The 23,395-nt window shown below is 43.6% G+C and overlaps 1 protein-coding gene across 1 annotated transcript in view; it reads right to left on the bottom strand.

The window, feature by feature from the left end:
• Positions 1-10,929: 10,929 nt before the first annotated feature.
• The window catches only part of LOC144504838 (solute carrier family 22 member 2-like), a 38,193-nt gene continuing 25,727 nt past the window's right edge, over positions 10,930-23,395 (bottom strand). The window contains exon 10 of the mRNA XM_078230590.1: positions 10,930-11,033. Within this exon, the coding sequence (XP_078086716.1) occupies positions 10,930-11,033 (104 nt within the window). The remainder of the gene's footprint in view (positions 11,034-23,395) is intronic.

The following is a 23,395-nucleotide window of genomic DNA, read 5'->3' as shown; positions in this document are numbered from 1 at the left end:
AGGAACCCAAACTGAGTAAGAAGGTTATTGCTAAGCAAATGCTGCTTGATAGCACTGTTGATGACTCATTTGATCACTTTACTGGTGATCAAGTGTAGAATAATGGGGCGGTAATTGACCAGGTTGAATTTGTTCTTTTTGTGTGCAGGATATAGCTGGGCAATGTTTCACATTGCCATGTAGATGCCAATGTTATAGCTGTACTGGAACAGTTTAGCTAGTGGTAAAAGTTCTGGAGCACAAATCTTCAGTACTATTACAGAATATTGTCGGTGACCATAGGCTTTGCAGTATTCAGTGCCTCGGCCATTTCTTCATATCATGTGGCATATTATTGAATTGATTGAAGACTGACATCTGTGATACTGGGGACTTCCAGAGTGGGTCGAGCTGGATCATCCACTCAGCACATCTGACTGATGATTGTTGCAAATGTTTCAGCCTTATGTTTTACATTGACATGTTAGGATACCCTATTATTGAGGATGTGAATATTTTTGGAATCTTCTCCTCCAGTTAGTTGTTTAATTGTCCATCACCCTTCACAACTGGATATGACAGGATTGCAGCGCTTAGATCTGATCTATTGGTTGCTGCTGGTGTTGTTTGGCCTGCAATTTGTTCTGTGTTGTAGCTTCACAACTCATCATTATGTATGCCCGATTCTGCTCCAACATGCCTTTCCGCACACTTCATTGAACCAGGGTTGATCCCCTGGCCTGATGGTGATGGTAGGATGGGGGATATGCTGGCCATGAGGTTACAGATTGTGGTTGAATACAATTCTGCTGTGGTTGATGGCCCGCAACACCTCTTGAATGCCCAGTCTTGAGTCGCTAGATGGGCGGCATTGTGGCACAGTGGTTAGCACAGCTGCCTCACAGCGCCAGGATCCCGGTTCGATTCCTGGCTTGGGTCACTGTCTGTGTGGAGTTTGCACATTCTCCCTGTGTCTGCGTGGGTTTCCTCCAGGTGCTCCGGTTTCCTCCCACAGTCCAAAGATGTGCAGTTAGGTGGATTGGCTATGCTAAATTGCCCCTTAGTGTCAGGGGAACTAGCTAGGGTAAATGCATGGGGTTATGGGGATAGGGCCTGGGTGGGATTGTGGTCGGTGTAGACTCGATGGGCTGAATGGCCTCCTTCTGTACTGTAGGGATTCTATGATTCTACGATTCTATCTGCTCGAAATCTATCCCATTTAATACACAACATGATGGAGGGTATCCTAGCTTTGAAGACGGGGCTTCATCTCCACAAGGACTGTGCAGTAGTAACGTCTCCCAATACTGTCATGGCCAGGTGCATCTGCACCAGGCAGAGTTGTGAGTAGCAGCTATGTGCTTTAAGACTTGCCCACCTTAGAAAGCTGGTTGTATCACAGCTTGATATAGCTCCTGCTCTATCCAAGACCGCAAGAAACTACAAAGGGTCGTGAAGGAAACCCAATCCATCACTCAAACCAGCCTCCCATCCATTGACACTGTCTACCCTTCCTATTGCCTCGGAGAAGCAGATAGCATAATTAAAGACTCCACACTGGACATACTCTCTTCCACTTTCTCTCGTCGGGAAAAAGATACAAAAGTCTGAGGACACGTACCAACCGACTCAAGAACAGCTTGTACCCTGCTGCCATCAGACTTTTGAATGGGCCTACCTCGTATTAAGTTGATCTTTCTCTACACCCTAGCTATGACTGTTGCACTACATTCTGCACACTCTCATTTCCTTCTCTATGAACGGTATGCTTTGTCTATAGCATGCACAAGAAACAATACTTTTCACTGTATACCAATACATGTGACAATAATAAATCAAATTTAAATTTTTTTTAAATCAGCTGAGTCTGTACTGCTGCTGGGCCACTCTTGGTGATGGACATCACACCTCTGTCCCGCCGGTGGGACGAGACATATCCAGGGGATAATGATTTTGTCAGGCTCTTATTTAACTAATGCCTGGGACACCTCTCAGAATTTTGGCACAAGCCCTCAGATGTCAATGAGGAGACTTTCAGACAGGCAGGTCCATCAGGTTTCTAATGACTGTGACACATTTGAGCAACTTGCTAGGCTATTTCAGAGAGCATTTATGAGTCTGCCACATTGCAATTGGAGTCACAGGTAGGCCAGACCGAGTAAGGATTCCCTTCCCTAAAGGGCAGCTGCTTCTTATGACAATGGTTTCATTAGACTTTTAATTCCAAATTTTATTGATTGAATTCAAATCAGCCATGGTGGGATTTGAACTCCGGTCCCCAGAGGATTACCCTGGGTCATTGGGTCACTAGTCCAGTGACAAAGCCACTAAGCCACCACCTCCCCCAGAAGAAAGTGGGAAATATTCCATCACACTCCCAACTTGTGCCTCGTAGGTGGTGGAAAGACCTATGGAGTGGAGTTATTCACCACAGAATTCCCAGCCTCTCATCTGTGTTTGTAGTTCTGGTATTTATATGGATGATCCAGTTAAGCTTTGGTCAATGGTAACCCTCATGATGTTGATGAATAATAAGATAAATTCAAAGGTTATGTAGCACATTATAGAATTTGGATGAGGGCATTGGGCTCACTACTGATGCCCCCACACAGCAAATAATCTGGAGATATTCATCCCCAGAATCCATCCTCCACACCCCCACCCTTCCAACGCCCTAACCACAAAATAGTCCATGGACAATGTCAGCAGCTTCGACATGGAAAAATGGTCCAAGATACTTTACAGTTCACCAGTGTGTCAGAAGGTGGCAGACGGCTATTAATGACAGTGCAAACATTCCCTTTGTAAATTGCTGCCTTCAGCTGGAGAATGATTTGGTTTCACTGGTGTCGTTTTCCACCTGGTGTGGTCCAGCTGTTTTCAGCAAGTACTTGACCGTGGAGTCACAGGATGGACGGGCTGCTGACTGGTTGAGCAACACCCCTAATGTCCAATATTGCTGTTTAGCTGCTGCTCCCCCACTCGAAAATCTTCAATACAGCAAGAACTCTGGGTTCGCAGGATTAGGATTACTTTTCTCATTTCTTATACATTAACACACTGTAATATTACATTTCCTGAATGAAATAATTACAAAACATACACTTCTTGGAAGTCTGCAAATATGTCACTACTCATTCAACTCGCCTCAATCATTGATTCTTCCTGTTTTCCATATCACCAAGCTTATGCCCTGAAGAATAGTGTGAAGTAGAGAAATGAAAAGATTTTTTGATTCATTTAATATCTTTCATACGATTTCTCAGTTTTATGGCAATTGTCGTCACTTTTATTAAAGTGCAATCATTGTTGTAATGTAGGAAACTTGGAAGGCAAAATTACAGATAGCAAGGTCCACACATCTGCAATAATGACCAGATTGTGTGTTTCAAGTGTTGGTTAAAGGATAAATTTTGAACAGGACACTTTAAAAAGTGCCATCAATTGTTTCACATCCTCAGTTTAGCGTCTCATCATGCACTTTGAGCCATATAACACATCCTTAGTACTGCACTAGAGTGTTGGCCTAAGTTTTTATGCTCAAGTGCTGGAGGGACACAGCAATAGGATTCATTACAATGCAAAGGGTGTTTAGTCCTACATGGTGGGGGGATTTTATGGAGCTCCCATAACCTAAACAATGGGGGATCTTATCCACATACTGACATGAGTCAGACAGAGCTGGAGCTCAGGTCTCCACTCACTGTGACTGTCTGGAATAGTGTTCAAAGCCTGTAACCTGGATTCAGGGGCAGGAACCTGACCACTGAGCCAAAAGCCTGTGCTCTCCCATCATTCATCTGTATTCCAGTTCAGCTATATCGTAGAAGGTAGCAACTTGCACAGGCTGCAATACCTTTGTGGAGTTTGCCACCTTCAAACAATGAATTTGAAAGGTTTCTGTGGCTTTTGTCCTCTACAGACCAGATAATGAAGTATCCGATATTCCATATTCTTGCTTAAATGAGATGATTGAGAGTTTAGGCTTCATTCCATGCAGCATCCATTTAACCACAGCGCAGTAGGGAGGAACTCCTGTCTTGGCTGAGAGTCAGACCCTGTCCATCGGGATCCAGTGGCACAATTTCAAAAATAGCAAAGAATTCTCCCAATTTCGTGACCATTGGCCAATACCACCAGATCAGGATTGTTTGAAATGAGAACAGAAACATAATTAAATGATAGCTCACTGAGAATGAAGTGCATGGGGATATCCTGACAGGGCTCAGAAGAGGGGGAATAGGAAGTGGCTAGTGCTCCAGCCATGATGATTGTGAGAGGGGTTTAAACCAGGTGGTCTTTTCCTGCAACTTACTTTCGCAAGTTTAAATGAAAAATGCTAAATAAATGGAAAGCTATTTTACTCCCACTGCATTGAGCAGATTTCATCTTCATGACTGGCCTCAGTAACACTGCACATAAAATATCATTGAAACTGACTCTCAGGCATGGATCTCTGTGAAGGGCCACATCAGTCATGATAGTGCTAATGAAAAGACTGTGATGGCTTATGAAGGCCCTTCCTCAGTAATAATTCCTTCCTGTAATAATTCAGGAACTCGGCCTAAATATGGAAGCAACTCTCGTAGCCATTACTGCCAGTAATTTGGAAAACTGAATGAGATTGTTATAGCCACGGTTTCAGCAACCATAAGCAAGGTCAGAAAAATGGGCCTATGATAATGGCATCACTGTCAGCCCCATAGAGCAACAATTGGGCAAATAGATGTTCTCACGGCAGTTCAATAGATGAATAACAATAGTTAAGCTGTGATGTGTGTACAATGATCCACTCCTCTCAGTTGCAAGGGGAGTGAAGAAGAGAGGCCTCCTCAAATCTTTTGGTGGGGGAGTGTTCTGATGTGATCATAGGAACCATCCCATTGTCCCTGTCCTTGTTAATAGTGGCCAACTACAGAATATGTTAACAGATATCAGAGTTTGGGAAAGACAGTCCAACCTGTACATGCAAAGGTTGATACCTACTGGGGTCTTCATTCTGTTGTCATATCACACCAGCAATCAGACTGTAACCTAACTACATGAAATAGGGGTCGAGGTGACTATTTAAGACACTTTATTAATCACCTTCTGCACAATCCTCTTGAACATTCTTCACGTTCTTCGTGTAATTAAACTCAAGTTTAATAATGGCACCCAACTCATCCAGTCACATCATTAGCGACAAGACTGTCCAAAAAACATTCAAATCTCTTCAGTTTAAAATTCAAACATTTATTTTCTCATGGTTTTTTTTAAATATCAAGCACTGTTTGAGGACTCATTAAATATTGAATAATTAGCATTCAACAGCAGAAAGAACAAAAGCAGAAAAATGCTCTTTTAATTGTTATATAATCGCTGACCTCTTGTCTGTTTCACTTTGAAAGGCAAATATGCATATTAAAGAAAATTGACACTAAACTAATCCTAAATATTGGTGAATCACTGGAATAAATGAACGTCATTGGACTAAATTTTGAGCAGGCGAAAGGAAACATGAAATGTCAACCTGAGCAACTGAAATCAATAGCTCTCTGATGCTGGAAACAAATTCATGTTTCAGCAACCATCTTCACTGATGTTGGATCCTTGATATCTGTTGAATGCAGAACAACCGGCTGGTAGTGTGTCTTCAAAATCTTTTTCTTTGGCCTGAAGAAACAATGCATTATTGATACAGCAATCCGCAACACTTTTGCTCAATGTAGGACACAGAAACACAGAATCCTCGCCACTCTCACACCTTAGAAAAACTCTTCCACAAGTCACTTGCAACCATTAACCGTCCAACTTTCCTTTCTGGCCCCTTCGCCGATATTCTTAATGGTTCCCCTCTCCCCATGTACTGACCCCTAACTGCCATCACCCAATCCCTCAAAAAAAATGAACCTTGACCTCTCTGATCTGGCAAATTACACAACCTATTTCCAACTTCCCTTCCTCTGTCCTTCAACGTGTTGTTACCCTCACAAACCCATGTTCCCACAACTCCGTATTTAAGAATCAGGTTGCTGTCCCTGCCACACCACCAAAAACAAAGGCATAGATGATATTCCTCGTGGCAATGGTGATCTCCCCTCTTTCTTATTGACCAGTCTTACAGCTTTCAACACCATCTTCCTCCATTGTCTTGTTCCTTGGGACTACATTCCCCGGTTCCATACTTAACTACCCAATTTTACCCAGAGAATCATTGGCTTCTCTTCCCGCTTCCACATTTACCTCTGCTGTCCCCCAGGGATCTATCCTTGGCCCCCTCAGCTTTCCTATCTTCACCCTGCCCAAGGACATCCAAGAACAAGTCAGGTTCTGCTTGTATCATGATGGCACACAATTCTACCTCACCACCATGACCCTCAATATTTCTTTTGCCTCTGTGCCATTGCTTGTCTTATATTCAGTAAAGGATAAGCGGAAAGTTCTTCCAAATAAGTAACGTGAAGACCAAAGCAATTGCCTTCAATCCATGCCAAAAAATGTTTCTAATCACTGACTCCATCCCTCACTCTGGCAACTGAGAGATTGAATCGGACTATTTGCAGCCTTTTTGTCCAATTTGACCGTGTTGAATTCTGACCTCATATCCTCTCCATCACTAAGAGCAGCTATTCCCACTTCTGTTACATTGCCCTTCTTTGTCCCTCCCTCAGCTCATCTGCTGTTGAAACCCTCATTCATGCCTTTGTTATATTCAAACTTGACTATTTCTGGCCAGCCTTTTACATTATCCCCTCTCCAAGCATCAGCTCATCCTGAAATCTGCAACCTGCCCCAAGTCATGTTCTTACTGACTGACATTGTCCCACACTCCATACAGTCAGAAATTTAAAATTCCCAACCTTGTTTCCAAATCTCTCAATGGCCTCACTCCTGCATCAAACTTCCAGCTCTATAACCTGCAGAATTCCAATTCTGGCCTCATGCGCAACACCAATTTTGGTAACCTCTCCCTCTACTTTAGCTGCCTTGGACACAATCTCTAGAATTCCCTCCCTGAACTTTCCTAACTCTACCTCTCTCTCTTGTCCTTTAAGATGTCCCTTAAAACCTACTTTTTTGACACAGTATTAACATTTATTTAAATGATTATAGGAACAGAATAGGCCATTCAGCCCCTTGAACCTATTCTGCCATTCAATGAGAACTTGACTGATTTGTAGCTAAACTCCAGACACCATTGTATGCCTGGTGTCAAATTTTGTTTAATCTCTTTTGTAAAACTTTGGGATGTTTTATTACATTGTTTTCTAAATATCAGTTGTTTTTCTGGGTTTTCACTAACGAGGTCCAATCCCTCCATCCCAATACTAGGATGGTCTGAGGGCTCTCCGCATTTTGCTTGAATGGAGGCCCAACCAGCCTCAATCTACCATCACTCTTCTCTACCTTGCTGAATCTGTTCTCACATGAACAACTGCACTCACTTCCGCCAACTATGGACACCCACCCGAGTCTCAGCTATGCCTGCCTTTTTGTGGCACATTACTTGTGTAACCGAGACCTTTCCCTCACCTCTCTTCCTGGTACATTGATGACTGTATTTGATGCCATTTCCTGCAGGAAGTGGCACTGTAATACAGTGATCAGTGTACGGAACTGAAAAATTTCATTGACTTTGCTTCCAATTTCCACCCTTCCGTTACCGTCACGTGATCATCCCTGACATTTACTTTTCATAATGCCTCTGACTCCAATTCTGCAAATAGGCTACCAACCAATATTACCAATATACTCACTGCTAACCTGACTTCACTTCCACAATTTTGCTTCCTGTAAGGACTCTATTCTATTCTCAGCTTCTCTGTTACATCAGCTTGGCTGATGTAATCCTCCTTACCAGCACTTCTGAAATGTCTTCCTTATTCCTCAACTGAGGACTCCCTTCACCATGATTGAGATAGGGCCTTGACCATGTCCATTCTATTTCATGCATGATAGGGTTACTTTTATCCTCACTTTCTATACCACCCGCCTCCCTATTCAACAGATCATCCTCCGCCATTTCTGTCAACTCCAGCATGATAGCATTACCAAACCCTTCATTCCTTCACTTCCATTTCCACATTCCAAAGGGACTGTTCTCTCTAGAACACCCTGGTTCACTCCTCAGTCACCCCAACATCCCCTCCTTTCCCTAAGGCATCTTTCCATGCAAGATCTGCTCTTTTCCTCTTATCATACCATCAAGTCCCGAAGCAGTCCTTTCCAGGTAAAACAACGATTTTTACCCGTAGTTCTTTCAAATCCTTTCCAAATTAACATACTGTATTCGCTGCTAATGATGTGGTCTCCTCTATACTTGGGGAGCCCAGATGCAGGTTGGGTCACCTCTTTAAAGAACGCCTACATTCAGTCTGCAAGCATGACCTCCAAGCTTGCAGCTGCCTTGTATTTTCATTCTCCAACTATTTCCCACTCTGACCTTGCTGTTTTCAGCCTCTCACAACGTTCCAGCCTCATTGGTCAATTTAGCTCTTTACAACCTCCTGGACTCAATGTAGAGTTCAACAATTTTACATCACAACCCCTGCCTGTTTTGTTTAGATTTTCTTTGCTGGTTTTATTTTTTCTCTCTCTGCTTTTGGATGGCAGTTGGGCATCATTTTACCATTTACATCTCCTGTAGACACATCTCTGTTTCTTTATTTGTCCCATTACCATTCCCTTTGGCCTTGCACCATGAAACCTTTTGTTCTTTAATCTCTCCACACGATTCTGGGGTGGGTGTGCTGGTAAAAGTCCAGCATATATTTACAACTTTTCCCAGTTCTGACAAAAGGTTAACCTCAAACGTTAACTTGGTTTCTCTATCCACAAATGCTGCCGGACCTGCTGAGTATTTCCAGGTTTTTATTTTAGATTTCCAGCATCCATGGTATTTTGTTTTTGCATTTCTGTTCTAGATGTTGTGACCGCAGCGCCAGGTGCATAAGGATTGCCTGATTTCTCATCTCATGACAATAAATGCCTTTAAACCGCTCAATAGGTTGGTTACTTCAATATGGATGGTTTATTGGGCTCCCACCAGCCATGCATTAGGGGGTGGGGGGTGGGTATGGGACAAGATAGTATCGACCCAAGATTCAGAACCCGAGCTCCGGTCTCTACTTGCTGGTACTGACTGGAGTGAGGTTCGAATACAGTTCCTTCAGCTCAGATGTAGGAATGCTACCAGTGAGCCAAAGCTGCAATTTTAACTACAAATCAGCAGGGGCCAGCATCAATGGACCCACACTTTAACAACACTGACAAAATCCTGGCACTGATTTCAGTTCCAGTTAGAAGTTGAGAATGAAATCCAACTTGCCTGTTCAGCGACAGGCACCACTCTTGTCTCAATATTTGATACTCAGTCAACCAATGCATCATGGTTAAATTTCTCAGCCTTCTGTTCAACTCTCTTTAGAGCTTCACCGCTCCTTATCTCTAACTGCATCCAGCCCTAGCACCCTTCGAGAACTCTGTGTTCCAACAATTCTGCTTCTTTGAGCATTCCCAACATCTTTCATCCCACAACTGGTGGCATGCCTTCTGCTAAATTCCCTTCCTCAAGCCCTCTGCCTCTTGTTTCCCTAAATTCCCTTCTTTGAGCCCTGTGTGTGGAGTCTGCACGTTCTCCCCGTATCTATGTAGGTTTCCTCCTACAGTTCTAAAGATGTGCTAGTTAGGTGCATTGGCCATGCTAAATTCTCCCTTAGTATACCTGAACAGGCGCTGGAGTGTGGCGACTAGGGGATTTTCACAGTAACTTCATTGTAGTGTTAATGTAAGCCTACTTGTGACTAATAAATAAATTAGGGCTGATCTATGGAGAACTTTCTTCACTTGTGAATTGTTCGAGTTCTCTACCTCACACAAGGTAGGAGGTAAGCCATGGTTCTGTTAAATGGTGGAGGAGGTTTGAAGGGTCAGATGGCCTACCCCAGTTGCTAATTATTATGTTCTTAAAAGCTTTCCTTAAAATCTACCTGTTGGACCAAACTTTTAGTCATCCATACTAATCTCTCCTTCTTTTAACAATTTTCAATTTTTGTTGGATTATGCTACTGTGAAGTGATTTGAGATGTATTATGTTAAAGAGGCTAAATAATTACAAACTGTTGTTGATTTTAGAGTACTTAAGGCTGTAAACATGGCAATGAATTGACTACAGATTGGTACTGTTAAAGTCTGTGATTCAGCAAAGTCCTGTGAAAGTTAAAATGTAGCAGATATGGTTGCAGAAGCTGTATTATATAGATATCTGGCATAGCAAGCGGTAAGGTGGGAGTGGGAAACAGTACTGCCCAGACTGTGATGTAAAGAGACATGATCTGAGGCTAGAGTCAGTTGTGGACTGGACAGAGACCTGTACAGAAGCAAGCATGGAGTTAGCTCATAGCATGGGCTATATTCTGTATATATGTACATTATCATTAAATGCTTGATGCTCAACCATACAAGACTCAGAACCTCTTCTTGAAACCACATTGAACATACAACAGAAGTTACCTCCACCAAACCCAATTCTTGAGGTACCACTCAACTCCTGAATCTAGACGTCCTGTATTCAATGCTCAGTACCTAAGCAGATACCTCAGTATCTCGGAAAGATAACTTTAGCAACTGTTGAGTGCAACGCACACTAGATGGGCCTGAGTGGATCCAGCTTCCCACTCGAGTTCAGGATTTTATCTGGCTCCTTAGGTAACATCACTGAGGAAATGCTGGTTGCTTTCCCACAGGAAAATAGTATTGCCACATGCCTAAATCATCTAGCGGATGGTAAGAGTTCCAGAAGAACACCTGTGGAACAGACTGGGAATCCATAGCATGGGTGGCTGGGGAGATGGATTTAAAGCTGCGAGGGAAAACCTTTAATAGTGGGCAGGGTGAATAATAAAATAGGTGGAAGGTTCGTGGCAAGAGCTCATCAGGGCCTGAGTGCTCCTGTTGCTGTCCATTTACTTACCGCATGATGTTCTCCACATCCTCAATGGTGTCTGGTAAAGTCAATCCCTTTGTTTCAGGCAAGAGCAACACTAAGCTGCCAGCAATCAAACCAATCACCCCTGGGAATGAATGGACAGAACAAGGAAAGATTGAGTGCAAACTGGAGACTAAATTAAATTTGAAGAACATTCTCTCAGAAATATTACTGAATTTCTCATGGTTGAATTGTACATTAAGAAAATACATTTTTAAATATATTTTGTTCTGTACCAAAGCTGAAAGATACAAGATCTGAGATCATGTACCAACCGACTCAAGAACAACTTCTTCCCTGCTGCCATCAGACTTTTGAATGGACCTCCCTTATATTAAGTTACCTTTCTCTGCACCTTAGCTATGACTGTCACACTACATTCTGCACCCTCTCCTTTCCTTCTCCCCTATGTACTCAATGAATGGTATGCTTTGTCTATATAGCGCATAAGAAACAACACTTTTCACTGTATACCAATACATGTGACAATAATAAATCAAATCAAATCAGAATGCTAAAACAAAATTGAGGTGTGTGTGTCTGCAGATAAAAATGGCTTATATCTAATACTTAATACTGTAGTTCTTGAGGAGTCATTCATCAGTTTATGATCTCCTCACAAGGATTAGACAAATGTAAGTTTGGTAGAATAAAGTGAAGGGTTTTTTTTACAGACTAAACATTCAACAGTACATAATGAGTGGCTGGATATAACGGACAACCATTAACAGACTAGCAACACAGAGGTCCTACATTCAATTCAAAACATGAAAGTGAAATTTAATTGAATAAATCTGATAACTTATTGAACCTGCACCAGAAAATTGTCCCAAGCTGGTGAAAATTCAGACAAGGGATAGTACTATAAATCCAGTCTCTTCATCATGTAGTTAACGCAATACCTTTAGGGCATCCGAGAATGAACAATAGAGACAGTTCTGCCAATTTACCCACTTTACAAGTTTAAAAAACTATTTGAACATGATAGAAGTGATCAGTTTAATCAGTGTTATGAAACTCAATACAGGTCTCATACTTTTTCTGACTTTATGCTTCTGTTAGATCTTTCCTGAACCTTTTCACCTCATATTATTTGTACAATCTTTGGTCTGTTTTTCATATCTATGCATCTTCTTGCTGATCATCCCTGGGATATTTTCTATTAAGCAGCTGGTAGGGCATCCTCTCCTTAACTTCTGCTTCCATGTTTCTCAACTTGGTTAAAATGCCTGTGCACCATCCACCCTTCCATTCTGATAGAGGATCATTACCTGATTTTTTTTTCTTTGCGGATTCTAACTGACTTGCTGTGGATTCCTAGAATTCCCTGTATTTTAGCCAGTGTCATTTTGATTTAACTGCTACTCAAGTATCAGCAGTTATGAGTACCTAACTGTTGTTCCAGTATCAATTAACATGATACAACACATGCAAAAAATAAGTTGTAACTGGTTTTGCGTTGATTTGTTACTTTAGGTAATATTTTTGATGCCAATATAACACAATTCACTCACATTCTGGACTTGTGACTTGTTGAACATGGCACAACCTACAGGATAGGTTGGTACGCTTAATTCTGTTGTGTTATCTCCAGGCATATATGTTCATTTAGTTTATCAGGGATATGCGGGATGCAGATTTGAGGTTACTTTCAGAGCAGCCATGATCTTATTAAATGGCAGAACAGGCAGTGAGGATGAATGACCTTCTCCTTTTCTATCTTTGTCAACTGCTCGTCACATGTTCAATGGTCATTGCCACAAACTCTTCACCAATCCATTTCACAGATCAACTTGTCAACATTTATACAACACTTTTAACATAGTAAAGCATCCCATAATGCTTCACCAAGGGATTATCAAAACAAAATTCAACACCAAGCTACATGAGGTTCATAAGGATACATTACAGCAAACAAAAACGCAGACTTTATAAGGAGTACCTTAAAGAGGAAGGGAGAGGTGAAGTTGTGGGGAAGTTAAGCAAGGGAATTAACATAGAAACTAGAAGCAGGAGTAGGAGTAGGCCGTTCGGCCCATCGAGCCTGCTCTGCCATTCATCTTGATCATGGGGATCAATATCCTGATCCCCCCTTCCTCCCATATCCCTTTAGCCCAAACAGTTATATCTAATTTCTTCTTGAAATCAGATAACGTTTTGGCCTCAGCTACATTCGGTGGCAGTGAATTCCACATATTCACCACTCTCTGAACAGAGAACAAAGAACAAAGAACAGTACAGCACAGGAAACAGGCCCTTCGGCCCTCCAAGCCTGTGCCGCTCCTTGGTCCAACTAGACCAATCGTTTGTATCCCTCCATTCCCAGGCTGCTCATGTGACTATCCAGGTAAGTCTTAAACGATGTCAGCGTGCCTGCCTCCACCAGAAATTTCTCTTCACCTCAGTTCTAAAAGGTTTACCCCTTATTCTCAAACAATGATCCCTAGTTCTGGACTCCCCCAAATTCCTGCGCTTATGGTCTTGGCAACTGAAATATCAGCCACCGATGGCCAAGTGATCAACATTGGGAGTGCACAAGAGGCCAGAATTGGAAGAGTGCAGAGATATTTTGGGTTGGATGTGGCCATACAGATTGGGAGGGACAAGGCATGGAGCATGTTCAAAAACAGGAAGGATCATTTTAAAAATTGAGGCATTGCTGGACCCAGAGATAAGGTAGTTCAGCTGATGGTGCAAGTTAGAATAGGCACCCTGAATTACCTCAAATTTATGGAGTGTAACGCTTGGACAGGCAGCAACGAGTGGGTTAGAATAGTCAAGTCTAGTGGTAAAAAAGGCTGAAGTTTTCAACAACAGATGAACTGATATGGGGTGGGGGGGGGGGGGGCAATGTTAGGAAGATGGAAGTATGTGGGAAACATGGCATCAGAAATTCAGTTCAGGGTCGAAAAGAACACCAAGGTTTTGATCAGTCTCTGCTTTTAGCCTCAGTTGCCAAGGAGAGGGATGGGGTTATGGAATTTGTGGTAAGGATTGAGACAAGTGGCTTTGCCTGCCCAAGTTTAATTGCAGGAAATTTCTGCTTGTTCAGGACTGCATGTCAGACAAGCAATATAACAAATCAGAGGCCATGCAAAGCTCGAGGGAGATAGCGGTAGGCATCATCAGTGTACATGTGGAAGCTGACATTACTTATTTGATGATGTCACTAAAAGGCAATATGCAGATGAGGTGCAGAGTATGATCCAGGACATAGCCTTGGGAGACACCAGAGATACCAGCATGGGAGTGGGAAGTCAGGAGTGTGCTGGAGTATTTCCCAGTTGCCTGCCCGAGTGCAGCGCAAACAACATTTAAGAAGCTCAACACCTTGCAGGACAAAGCAGCACGATTGATTGGCACACCATTAACTCCCTCCATCACTGATGTACAGTAACAGCAGCGTGTACCATCTACAAGGTGCACTGCAGGAACTTGCCAAGCCTCCTGAGACAACACCTTCCAAACCCACAACCTCTACCATCTAGAAGGACAAGGGCAGCAGACACATGGGAACACCATCGCCTGCAAGTTTCCCTCCAAGCCACTCAGCATCCGGACTTGTCAGGATTGGCCTGACTGTCACTGGGTCAACTCCCTCCCTAACAGTAATGTGGGTGTAACCTGCACCACATGGACTGCAGCGGTTCAAGAAGACAGCTCATCCCCATCTTCTCGAGGGCAATTAGGAATGGGCAATAAATGCTGGCCTAGTCAACAATGGCCACAGTCACAATTTGAACTGTTCCTCATTTTGCACTTGTGGCGCTAAGGGCCACATCTTCCCTGGCCTGTCCTTAAGCAGTTTGAGGGTTGTGCAGATTTTCTGTGGAAGGTTGGAATCTGGTGAGGTTTGCAGTCAACGAGGTGGTGTGAATGGTAATAACCTGGAACTCTTTGCCTACAATGGCCGTGGAAAGAAATACAGTGAATAATTTCAAGACTAAATGGATGGGCCTTCAAGGAAATAAACATTCAGGGTTATGGGGGTTGAGTGGGAGAATGAGACTGATTGGATTGCTCGATGGGTTAAAGGGCCTCCATCTGTGCCTACCATAAGCAAAAAAATACAAAGAACCTATTCACACTCGTGCTGTGACTCTGTTTCCTGCCAATTCCCGGTCTATATCATATTACATAGAATATACAGCAAAAAAAAACAGGCCATTCAGCCCAACTAGTAAATTCAGGCATTTAAGCTCCCTTATTTAACTTAATCAGCATAACCCTCTGTTTCCTGCCCTTCATACGTTTTCTTAACCTTCACCTCAATCTATCGATACTGCTGGCCTCAACCACTCCCTGTGGGAATGAGTTCCACATTCTCACCACTCTCTGGGTAATTTCTTCTGACTTTTCCATTTAATTTCATGATGATATTTGCATATTAATGGCCTCTAGTTTGTTCTTCAAGGGTTGTAGGCAGGGAAGTAGAGTTAAGACCACAATCAGATCAGCCATGATCTTATTGAATGACAAAGCAGGATCAATGGGCTGAATGGCCTACTCCTGCATCTATTTCTTATGACCTCTTTTCAAGAAGAGAGAGAGACCCAGCCTGTTTATCCTTTGCTGATGGATGTCTAACCTCACTTTTTTGGTCTTTTTCTATTATCTGGGACTCATCCTCAATTCAGGAATTTGTGAAGCCTAATTCTATTTATTCTGGCAGCAGAAAGTTATGAAACACGTAACTCAGCTTTTGTAAATTTCCAATTTTATTTATTTATACTGTGGCGTTCCATTATTTTTTTCAAACAAATTCTGGTAGTTGTGCAGCTTATTCATTCCAGCACTAATGCTATTGAAGTTCGGAAATCCAAAGAATGTCAAGACTCAGTCTATAGTGCAAACCCTCAGGATATAAACATTGGGAGCATGTCATTCAGCACCACAGCCAACCCAAGTCTGCTGTGCCTTTCTGGTAGATCCTGGCTGACTTATACCTCAACAACATCTCCCACCTTTGTTCCATGTCCTTTGAGATCCTTATCTTGGACATTTTGATTGATCCACCATCCACAATCTTTTTGGGGTAGCGAGTTCGAGATGTTCCTACTGATTTGATTTATTATGGTCACATGTATTAGTATACAGTGAAAAGTATTTTTTCTTGCATGCGGTACAAACAAAGCATACAGTTCATAGAGAAGGAAAGGAGAGAGTTCAGAATGTAGTGTTACAGTCATAGCTAGGGTGTAGAGAAAGATCAACTTAATGCAAGGTAGGTCCATTCAAATAAAAGCAAATTACTGCGGATGTTGGAATCTGAAACCAAAAGAGAAAATGCTGGAAAATCTCAGCAGGTCTGGCAGCGTCTGTGAGAGAAAAGAGCCCATTCAAAAGTCTGATGGCAGCAGGGAAGAAGCTGTTCTTGAGTCGGTTGGTACGTGACCTCAGACTTTTGGATCTTCTTCCCGACGGAAGAAGGTGGAAGAGAGAATGTCCGGGGTACGTGGGGTCCTTAATTATGCTGGCTGCTTTGCTGAATCAATGGGAAGTGTAGACAGAGTCAATGGATGGGAGACTGGTTTGCGTGATGGATTGGGCTACATTATTGACCTTTTGTAGTTTCTTGCGGTCTTGGGCAGAGCAGGAACCATACCAAGCTGTGATACAACCAGAAAGAATGCTTTCTATGATGTATCTGTAAAAGCTGGTGAGAATTGTAGCTGACATGCCAAATTTCCTTAGTCTTCTGAGAAAGTAGAGGCGTTGATGGCTTTCTTAACTATAGTGTCGGCATGGAGGGACCAGGACAGGTTGTTGGTGATCTGAACATCTAAAAACTTTAGGCTTTCAGCCATTTCTACTTCGTTCCCGTTGATGTCGACAGGGGCATGTTCTCCTCTATGCTTCCTGAAGTTGATGACAATCTCCTTCGTTTTGTTGACATTGAGGGAGATTATTGTCACCGCACCGGTTCACCAGATTCTCTATCTTATTCCTGTACCCTGTCTCGTCATTATTTGAGATCCGACACACTACGGTGGTGTTGTCAGCAAACTTGAAAATCGAATTGGAGGGGAATTTGGCCACACAGTCATAGGTGTACAAGGAGTATAGTAAGGGGCTGAGAACACAGCCTTGTGGGCACCGCTCGAGGATGATTGTGGAGGAGGTATTGTTGCCTATCCTTACTGATAGCGGTCTGTGGGTTAAGAGGTTCAGGATCCAGTCGCAGAGAGAGGAGCCAAGGCCCAGGCCATGGAGTTTGAAGATGAGTTTCAAAGGAATAATGGTGTTGAAGGCTGAGTTGTAGTCAATAAATAGGAGTCTGACATAGGTGTCTTTGTTATCTAGGTGTTCCAGGGTTGAGTACTGTTTTTGTGAAGAAGTCATTACTGATTTCTCTTCTGAATAGCCTAGTATTCTCATTTTAAGATTGTGCAGCCATGTTCTGTATTCCCCACCACAGGAAACAGGTTCTACCATAGCAACACCCTTTATCATTTTAAACAGTTCACGGAGATCACCCTTCTAAACTCAAGGAAAGGCAACCCAAGTTTATGCGCGCGGGCTTTCATGATTTAACCCTTTAGACAGGCATCATTCAGATGAATTTGCAATGAACTTCTTCTGATTCTCCCCGAGATGCAGTGCCCGGAACTGAATGCAATACTTCAGATCGGGTTTGACTGAGGCTCTGTGCAACTGAAGAATAACTGTCTCACTTTTGAATCCTAATTCCCTGAACTAGAAGTCAACGTTCCATAAGCATTTTGATTACTTTTTGCACCTCTGCCACTTAAAGAATGTGCATACCAAAATCCTTTAGTTCCTCCAAAGTTTCTAAATATTTCACCGTTAAAAAAATCCAGTTCACCTTTTATTGATGCAAAGTGAATGACCTCACACTTGCCCAACACTGAACTTTGTCTGTCACTGTTATGTCCACTTACTTGTTTGTGGCCTTTTCAAACTTTGTCTGCCCAATTGCAAAACTTGCTGTGCTTTCCACGTTTATCTGGAAACTTGGATTTACAACTCTCCATTCCTTCATCTAAATTATTCACTATATTACACCGGTGAGTCTAACCTCAGTGGTTGGTAAACTGATGGAGAAGATCCTGAGGGACAGGATATATGAGCATTTAGAGAGGTTTAGTATGCTCAAGAATACTCAGCATGGCTTTGTCAAGGGCAGATCGTGCCTTACGAGCCTGGTGGAGTTCTTCGAAAATGTGACTAAACACATTGGCGAAGGGAAGGCGGTAGATGTGGTTTATATGGATTTTAGCAAGGCGTTCGATAAGGTCCCCCATGCAAGGCTTCTAGAAAAAGTGAGAGGGCATGGGATCCAAGCTGCTGCTGCCCGGTGGATCCAGAACTGGCTTGCCCAAAGGAGGCAGAGAGTGGGTATAGATGGGTCTTTTTCTAAATGGAGGTCGGTCACCAGTGGTGTGCCCCAGGGATCTGTTCTGGGATCCTTGCTGTTTGTCATTTTCATAAATGACCTGGATGAGGAAGCGGAGGGATGGGTTGGTAAGTTTGCCGACGACACAAAGGTTGGCGGGGTTGTGGATAGTCTGGAGGGATGTCAGAAGTTACAGAGGGACATAGATAGGATGCAAGACTGGGCGGAGAAGTGGCAGATGGATTTCAACCCAGATAAATGCATCGTGGTCCATTTTGGTAGGTCAAATGGGATGAAGGAGTACAATATAAAGGGAAAGACTCTTAGTACTGTTGAGGATCAGAAGGACCTTGGGGTCCGGGTCCATAGGACTCTGAAATCGGCCCCGCAGGTGGAGGAGGTGGTTAAGAAGGCGTATGGTGTGCTGGCCTTTATCAATCGAGGGATTGAGTTTAGGAGTCCGGGGATAATGATGCAGCTATATAAGACCCTCGTCAGACCCCACTTGGAGTACTGTGCTCAGTTCTGGTCGCCTCACTATAGGAAGGATGTGGAAGAGATTGAAAGGGTGCAGAGGAGATTTACCAGGATGTTGCCTGGATTGAGTGGCATGCCTTATGAGGATAGGCTGAGGGAGCTCGGTCTTTTCTCCTTGGAGTGACGAAGGATGAGAGGAGACCTAATAGAGGTGTATAAGACGTTGAGAGGCATAGATCGGGTGGACTCTCAGAGGCTTTTTCCCAGGGTGGAAATGTCTGCTATGAGAGGACACAGGTTTAAGGTGCTGGGGGGTAGGTACAGGGGAGATGTTAGGGCTAAGTTTTTCACAGAGGGTGGTAGGCGAGTGAAATCGGCTGCCGTCAGTGGTGGTGGTGGTGAACTCAATAGGGTCTTTTAAGAGACTCCTGGATGAGTACATGGAGCGTAATAGGATGGAGGGTTATAGGTAGGCCTAAAAGTAGGGATGTGTTCGGCACAACTTGTGGGCCGAAGGGCCTGTTTGTGCTGTAGTTTTTCTATGTTTCTATATATATAGCAAAAAGTCTAGGTCCCTGTACACATCCCTGGGGAACATTACTTATTAAGAAGTCTCACAACACCAGGTTAAAGTCCAATAGGTTTATTTGGTAGCACAAACCACTAGCTTTCGGAGCGCTGCCCCTTCGTCAGGTGAGTGGGAGATCTGTTCACAAACAGGACATATAAAGACACAAACTCAATTTACAAAATTGATTTACAAAATTACCAAATAAATCTGTTGGACTTTAACCTGGTGTTGTGAGACTTCTTACTGTGTTTACCCCAATCCAACGCCGGCATCTCCACATCAACATTACTTACTTCAGGCTGCCAATATACAATCCGTATACACAGGATCTGCTCAGATGAGGAGGATCGCAACAGACACCTACAAATGCTGAAAGACGCCCTCGTAAGAACAGGATATGGTGCTCAACTCATCGATCGACAGTTCTGATGTGCCACAGTGAAAAACCACACAGACCTCCTCAGAAGACAGACATGGGACACAACGAACAGAGTACCCTTCATTGTCCAGTACTTACCCGGAGTGGAGAAGCTACGACATCTTCTCCGGAGTCTTCAACATGTCATCGATGAAGTCGAACATCTCGCCAAGGCCAGGCCCACACCTCCACTACTTGCCTTCAAACAATCGTGCAACCTCAAACAGAATATTGTACGCAGCAAACTACCCAGCCTTCAGGAGAACAGTGACCAAGACACCACACAATCCTGCCACAGCAACCTCTGCAAGATGTGCCAGATCATCGACACGAATGCCATAATCTCACGTGATAACACCATCCACCAGTAACACGGTACACACTCTTGTGATTCAGCCAACATTGTCTACCTGATACGCTGCAGGAAAGGATGTCCCAAGGCATGGTACATTGGGGAGACCATGCAGACACTACGACAGCAAATGAATGGACACCGCACGACAATCATCAGGCAGGAGTGTTCCCTTCCTGTTGGGGAACACTTCAGCAGTCAAGGGCATTCAGCCTCTGACCTTCGGGTAAGCATTCTCCAAGGTGGCCTTCAGGACACACGACAACACAGAATCGCTGAACAGAAACTGATAGCCAAATTCCACACACGAGGACGACCTCAGCCGGGATCTTGGGTTCATGTCACACTATCTGTAACCCCCACGACTTGTCTGAGCTTGCAAAATCTCACTAACTGTCCTGGCTGGAGACAATTCACACCTCTTTAAACTGTGCTTATCCCTGTCTCCACTCACATTGTCTGCACCTGTAAAGACTTGATTACCTGTTAAGACTCGCATTCCAACCATTATCTTGTAATTGAGTTTGTGCTTATATATGCCCTGTTTGTGAACCGAACTGATGAAGGGGCAATGCTCCGAAAGCTTGTGCTACCAAATAAACCTGTTGAACTTTAACCTGATGTTGTGAGACTACTTACTGTGCCTACCCCAGTCCAACGCCGGCAACTCCACATCATGCCAATCCCAGTAAGTTTTCCTGTCTCCCTACACTGTCCCAACCACTTATCAACATGTAATAATGTTCCCTCTAATTCTGTGTGCACTTATATTTGTTAATATTCTCATCAGCTTTATGAAATGTCTTCTCAAAGGCCACATGGACAACATTCAGAGACGCTCATCTGTCCACCATGCTAGTTATCATCTCAAAAGATTCAGCAGAAATCATTGGGATTCTTGATAAGGAGGCATGTATTTTGCAGCTAAACTTCTCAGGTATTGAAAGATGACAGGGGTGTGTTTGTGGATAAGTTTGGCCATTTTCCCTCCAGAATTAGTATGCATGTGTTTGTGAGACAGAAGTTATCCTCTGTCTGGAGGAGGAGGAATCCAGTAAGAGTTTTAACAACACCAGGTTAAAGTCCAACACCAAGGAATCACCATGGTTACTGGAAGGACTTGGAGGGGAAATTGGGGAATGTGATTGACTCTTCTCTTGAGAATGGGAATGCTTACAGAAAAAGTTTACAGGAGTGTTTGCTTTTTAGTGAATTGATTCTGAGCTCGCTTTGTCCATTTTAGGCGTATTGGAATTTTTGAGAATTACTGTTATAACAGAGGTATAGTGTGACTTGTTGTGAAAGCAAATGATTAAAGCACAGTGTTAAAATAGTTACAGGAGGGATTACAGGAGGGATGTGGAAATTATTGAAAGGGTGCAGAGAAGATTTACAAGGATGTTGCCTGGATTGGTTGGTATGTTTTATGAGGATCGGTTGAGAAGGCTCGGTCTTTCCTCCTTGGAGAGGCGAAGGATGAGAGGTGACCTGATAGAGGTGTACAGGATGTTGAGAGGTATAGATCGGGTGGATTCTCGGAGGCTTTTTCCCAGGGCTGAAATGGCTGCTACGAGAGGACACAGGTTTAAGGTGCTGGGGAGTAGGTACAGAGGAGATGTCATATGGCAAATGGAGTATAACGTTGAGAAATGTGAGGTTATACACTTTGGAGGAAATAATAACAAATGGGATTACTATCTCAATGGAAACAAATTAAAACATGCTACCGTGCAAAGGGACCTGGGGGTCCTTGTGCATGAGACGCAAAAGCCCAGTCTGCAGGTACAACAGGTGATCAAGAAGGCAAATGGGATGTTGGCCTATATTGCGAGGGGGATAGAATATAAAAGCAGGGATGTCTTGATGCACCTGTACAGGGCATTGGTGAGGCCGCAGCTGGAATACTGTGTGCAGTATTGGTCCCCTTATATGAGGAAGGATATATTGGCATTGGAGGGAGTGCAGAGAAGGTTCACCAGGTTGATACCGGAGATGAGGGGTTTGGATTATGAGGAGAGGCTGAGGAGATTGGGTTTGTACTCGTTGGAGTTTAGAAGGATGAGGGGGGATCTTATGGAGACTTATAAGATAATGCGGGGGCTGGATAGGGTGGAGGCGGAGAGATTCTTTCCACTTAGTAAGGAAGTTAAAACTAGAGGACACAGCCTCAAAATAAAGGGGGGTCGGTTTAAGACAGAGTTGAGGAGGAACTTCTTCTCCCAGAGGGTGGTGAATCTCTGGAATTCTCTGCCCACTGAGGTGGTGGAGGCTACCTCGCTGAATATGTTTAAAGCGCGGATGGATGGATTCCTGATCGGTAAGGGAATTAAGGGTTATGGGGATCAGGCGGGTAAGTGGTACTGATCCACGTCAGATCAGCCATGATCTTATTGAATGGCGGGGCAGGCTCGAGGGGCTAGATGGCCTACTCCTGCTCCTATTTCTTATGTTCTTATGTTCTTATGTAAGTTTTTCACTCAGAGGGTGGTGGGTGAGTGGAATCGGCTGCCGTCAGTGGTAGTGGAGGCAAACTCGATAGGGTCTTTTGAGAGACTTCTGGATGAGGGCATTTGACAAAGTCCCACATGGCAGGTTGGTTAAGAAGGTTAAAGCTCATGGGATACAAGGAGAAGTGGCTAGATGGGTGGAGAACTGGCTTGGCCATAGGAGACAGAAGGTAGCGATCGAAGGGTCTTTTTCCGGCTGGAGGTCTGTGACCAGTGGTGTTCCGCAGGGCTCTGTACTGGGGCCAAGTTGTAACTGGTGTTATCAGCAAGTTTGCGGATGACAAGATGATGGCTGGACTTACGGATAGCGATGAGCATTGTCGGGCAATACAGCAGGATATAGATAGGCTGGAAAATTGGGTGGAGAGGTGGCAGATGGAATTTAATCCGGATAAATGCGAAGTGATGCATTTTGGAAGAAATAATGTAGGGAGGAGTTATACAATAAATGGCAGAGTCATCAAGAGTATAGAAACACAGAGGTGTGCAAGTCCACAAATCCTTGAAGGTGGCAACACAGGTGGAGAAGGTGGTGAAGAAGGCATATGGTATGTTTGCCTTTATAGGATGGGGTATAGAGTATAAAAGCTGGAGTCTGATGATGCAGCTGTATAGAACGCTGGTTAGGCCACATTTGGAGTACTGCGTCCAGTTCTGGTCGCCGCACTACCAGAAGGATGTGGAGGCGTTAGAGAGAGTGCAGAGAAGGTTTACCAGGATGTTGCCTGGTATGGAGGGTCTTAGCTATGAGGAGAGATTGGGTAG

The sequence above is a fragment of the Mustelus asterias genome, chromosome 15 (genome assembly GCF_964213995.1).
Source record: "Mustelus asterias chromosome 15, sMusAst1.hap1.1, whole genome shotgun sequence".
Classification (NCBI taxonomy): domain Eukaryota; kingdom Metazoa; phylum Chordata; class Chondrichthyes; order Carcharhiniformes; family Triakidae; genus Mustelus; species Mustelus asterias.
Note: the sequence above shows the minus strand (reverse complement) of the source record. Positions and strands in the feature narration are given on the sequence as shown.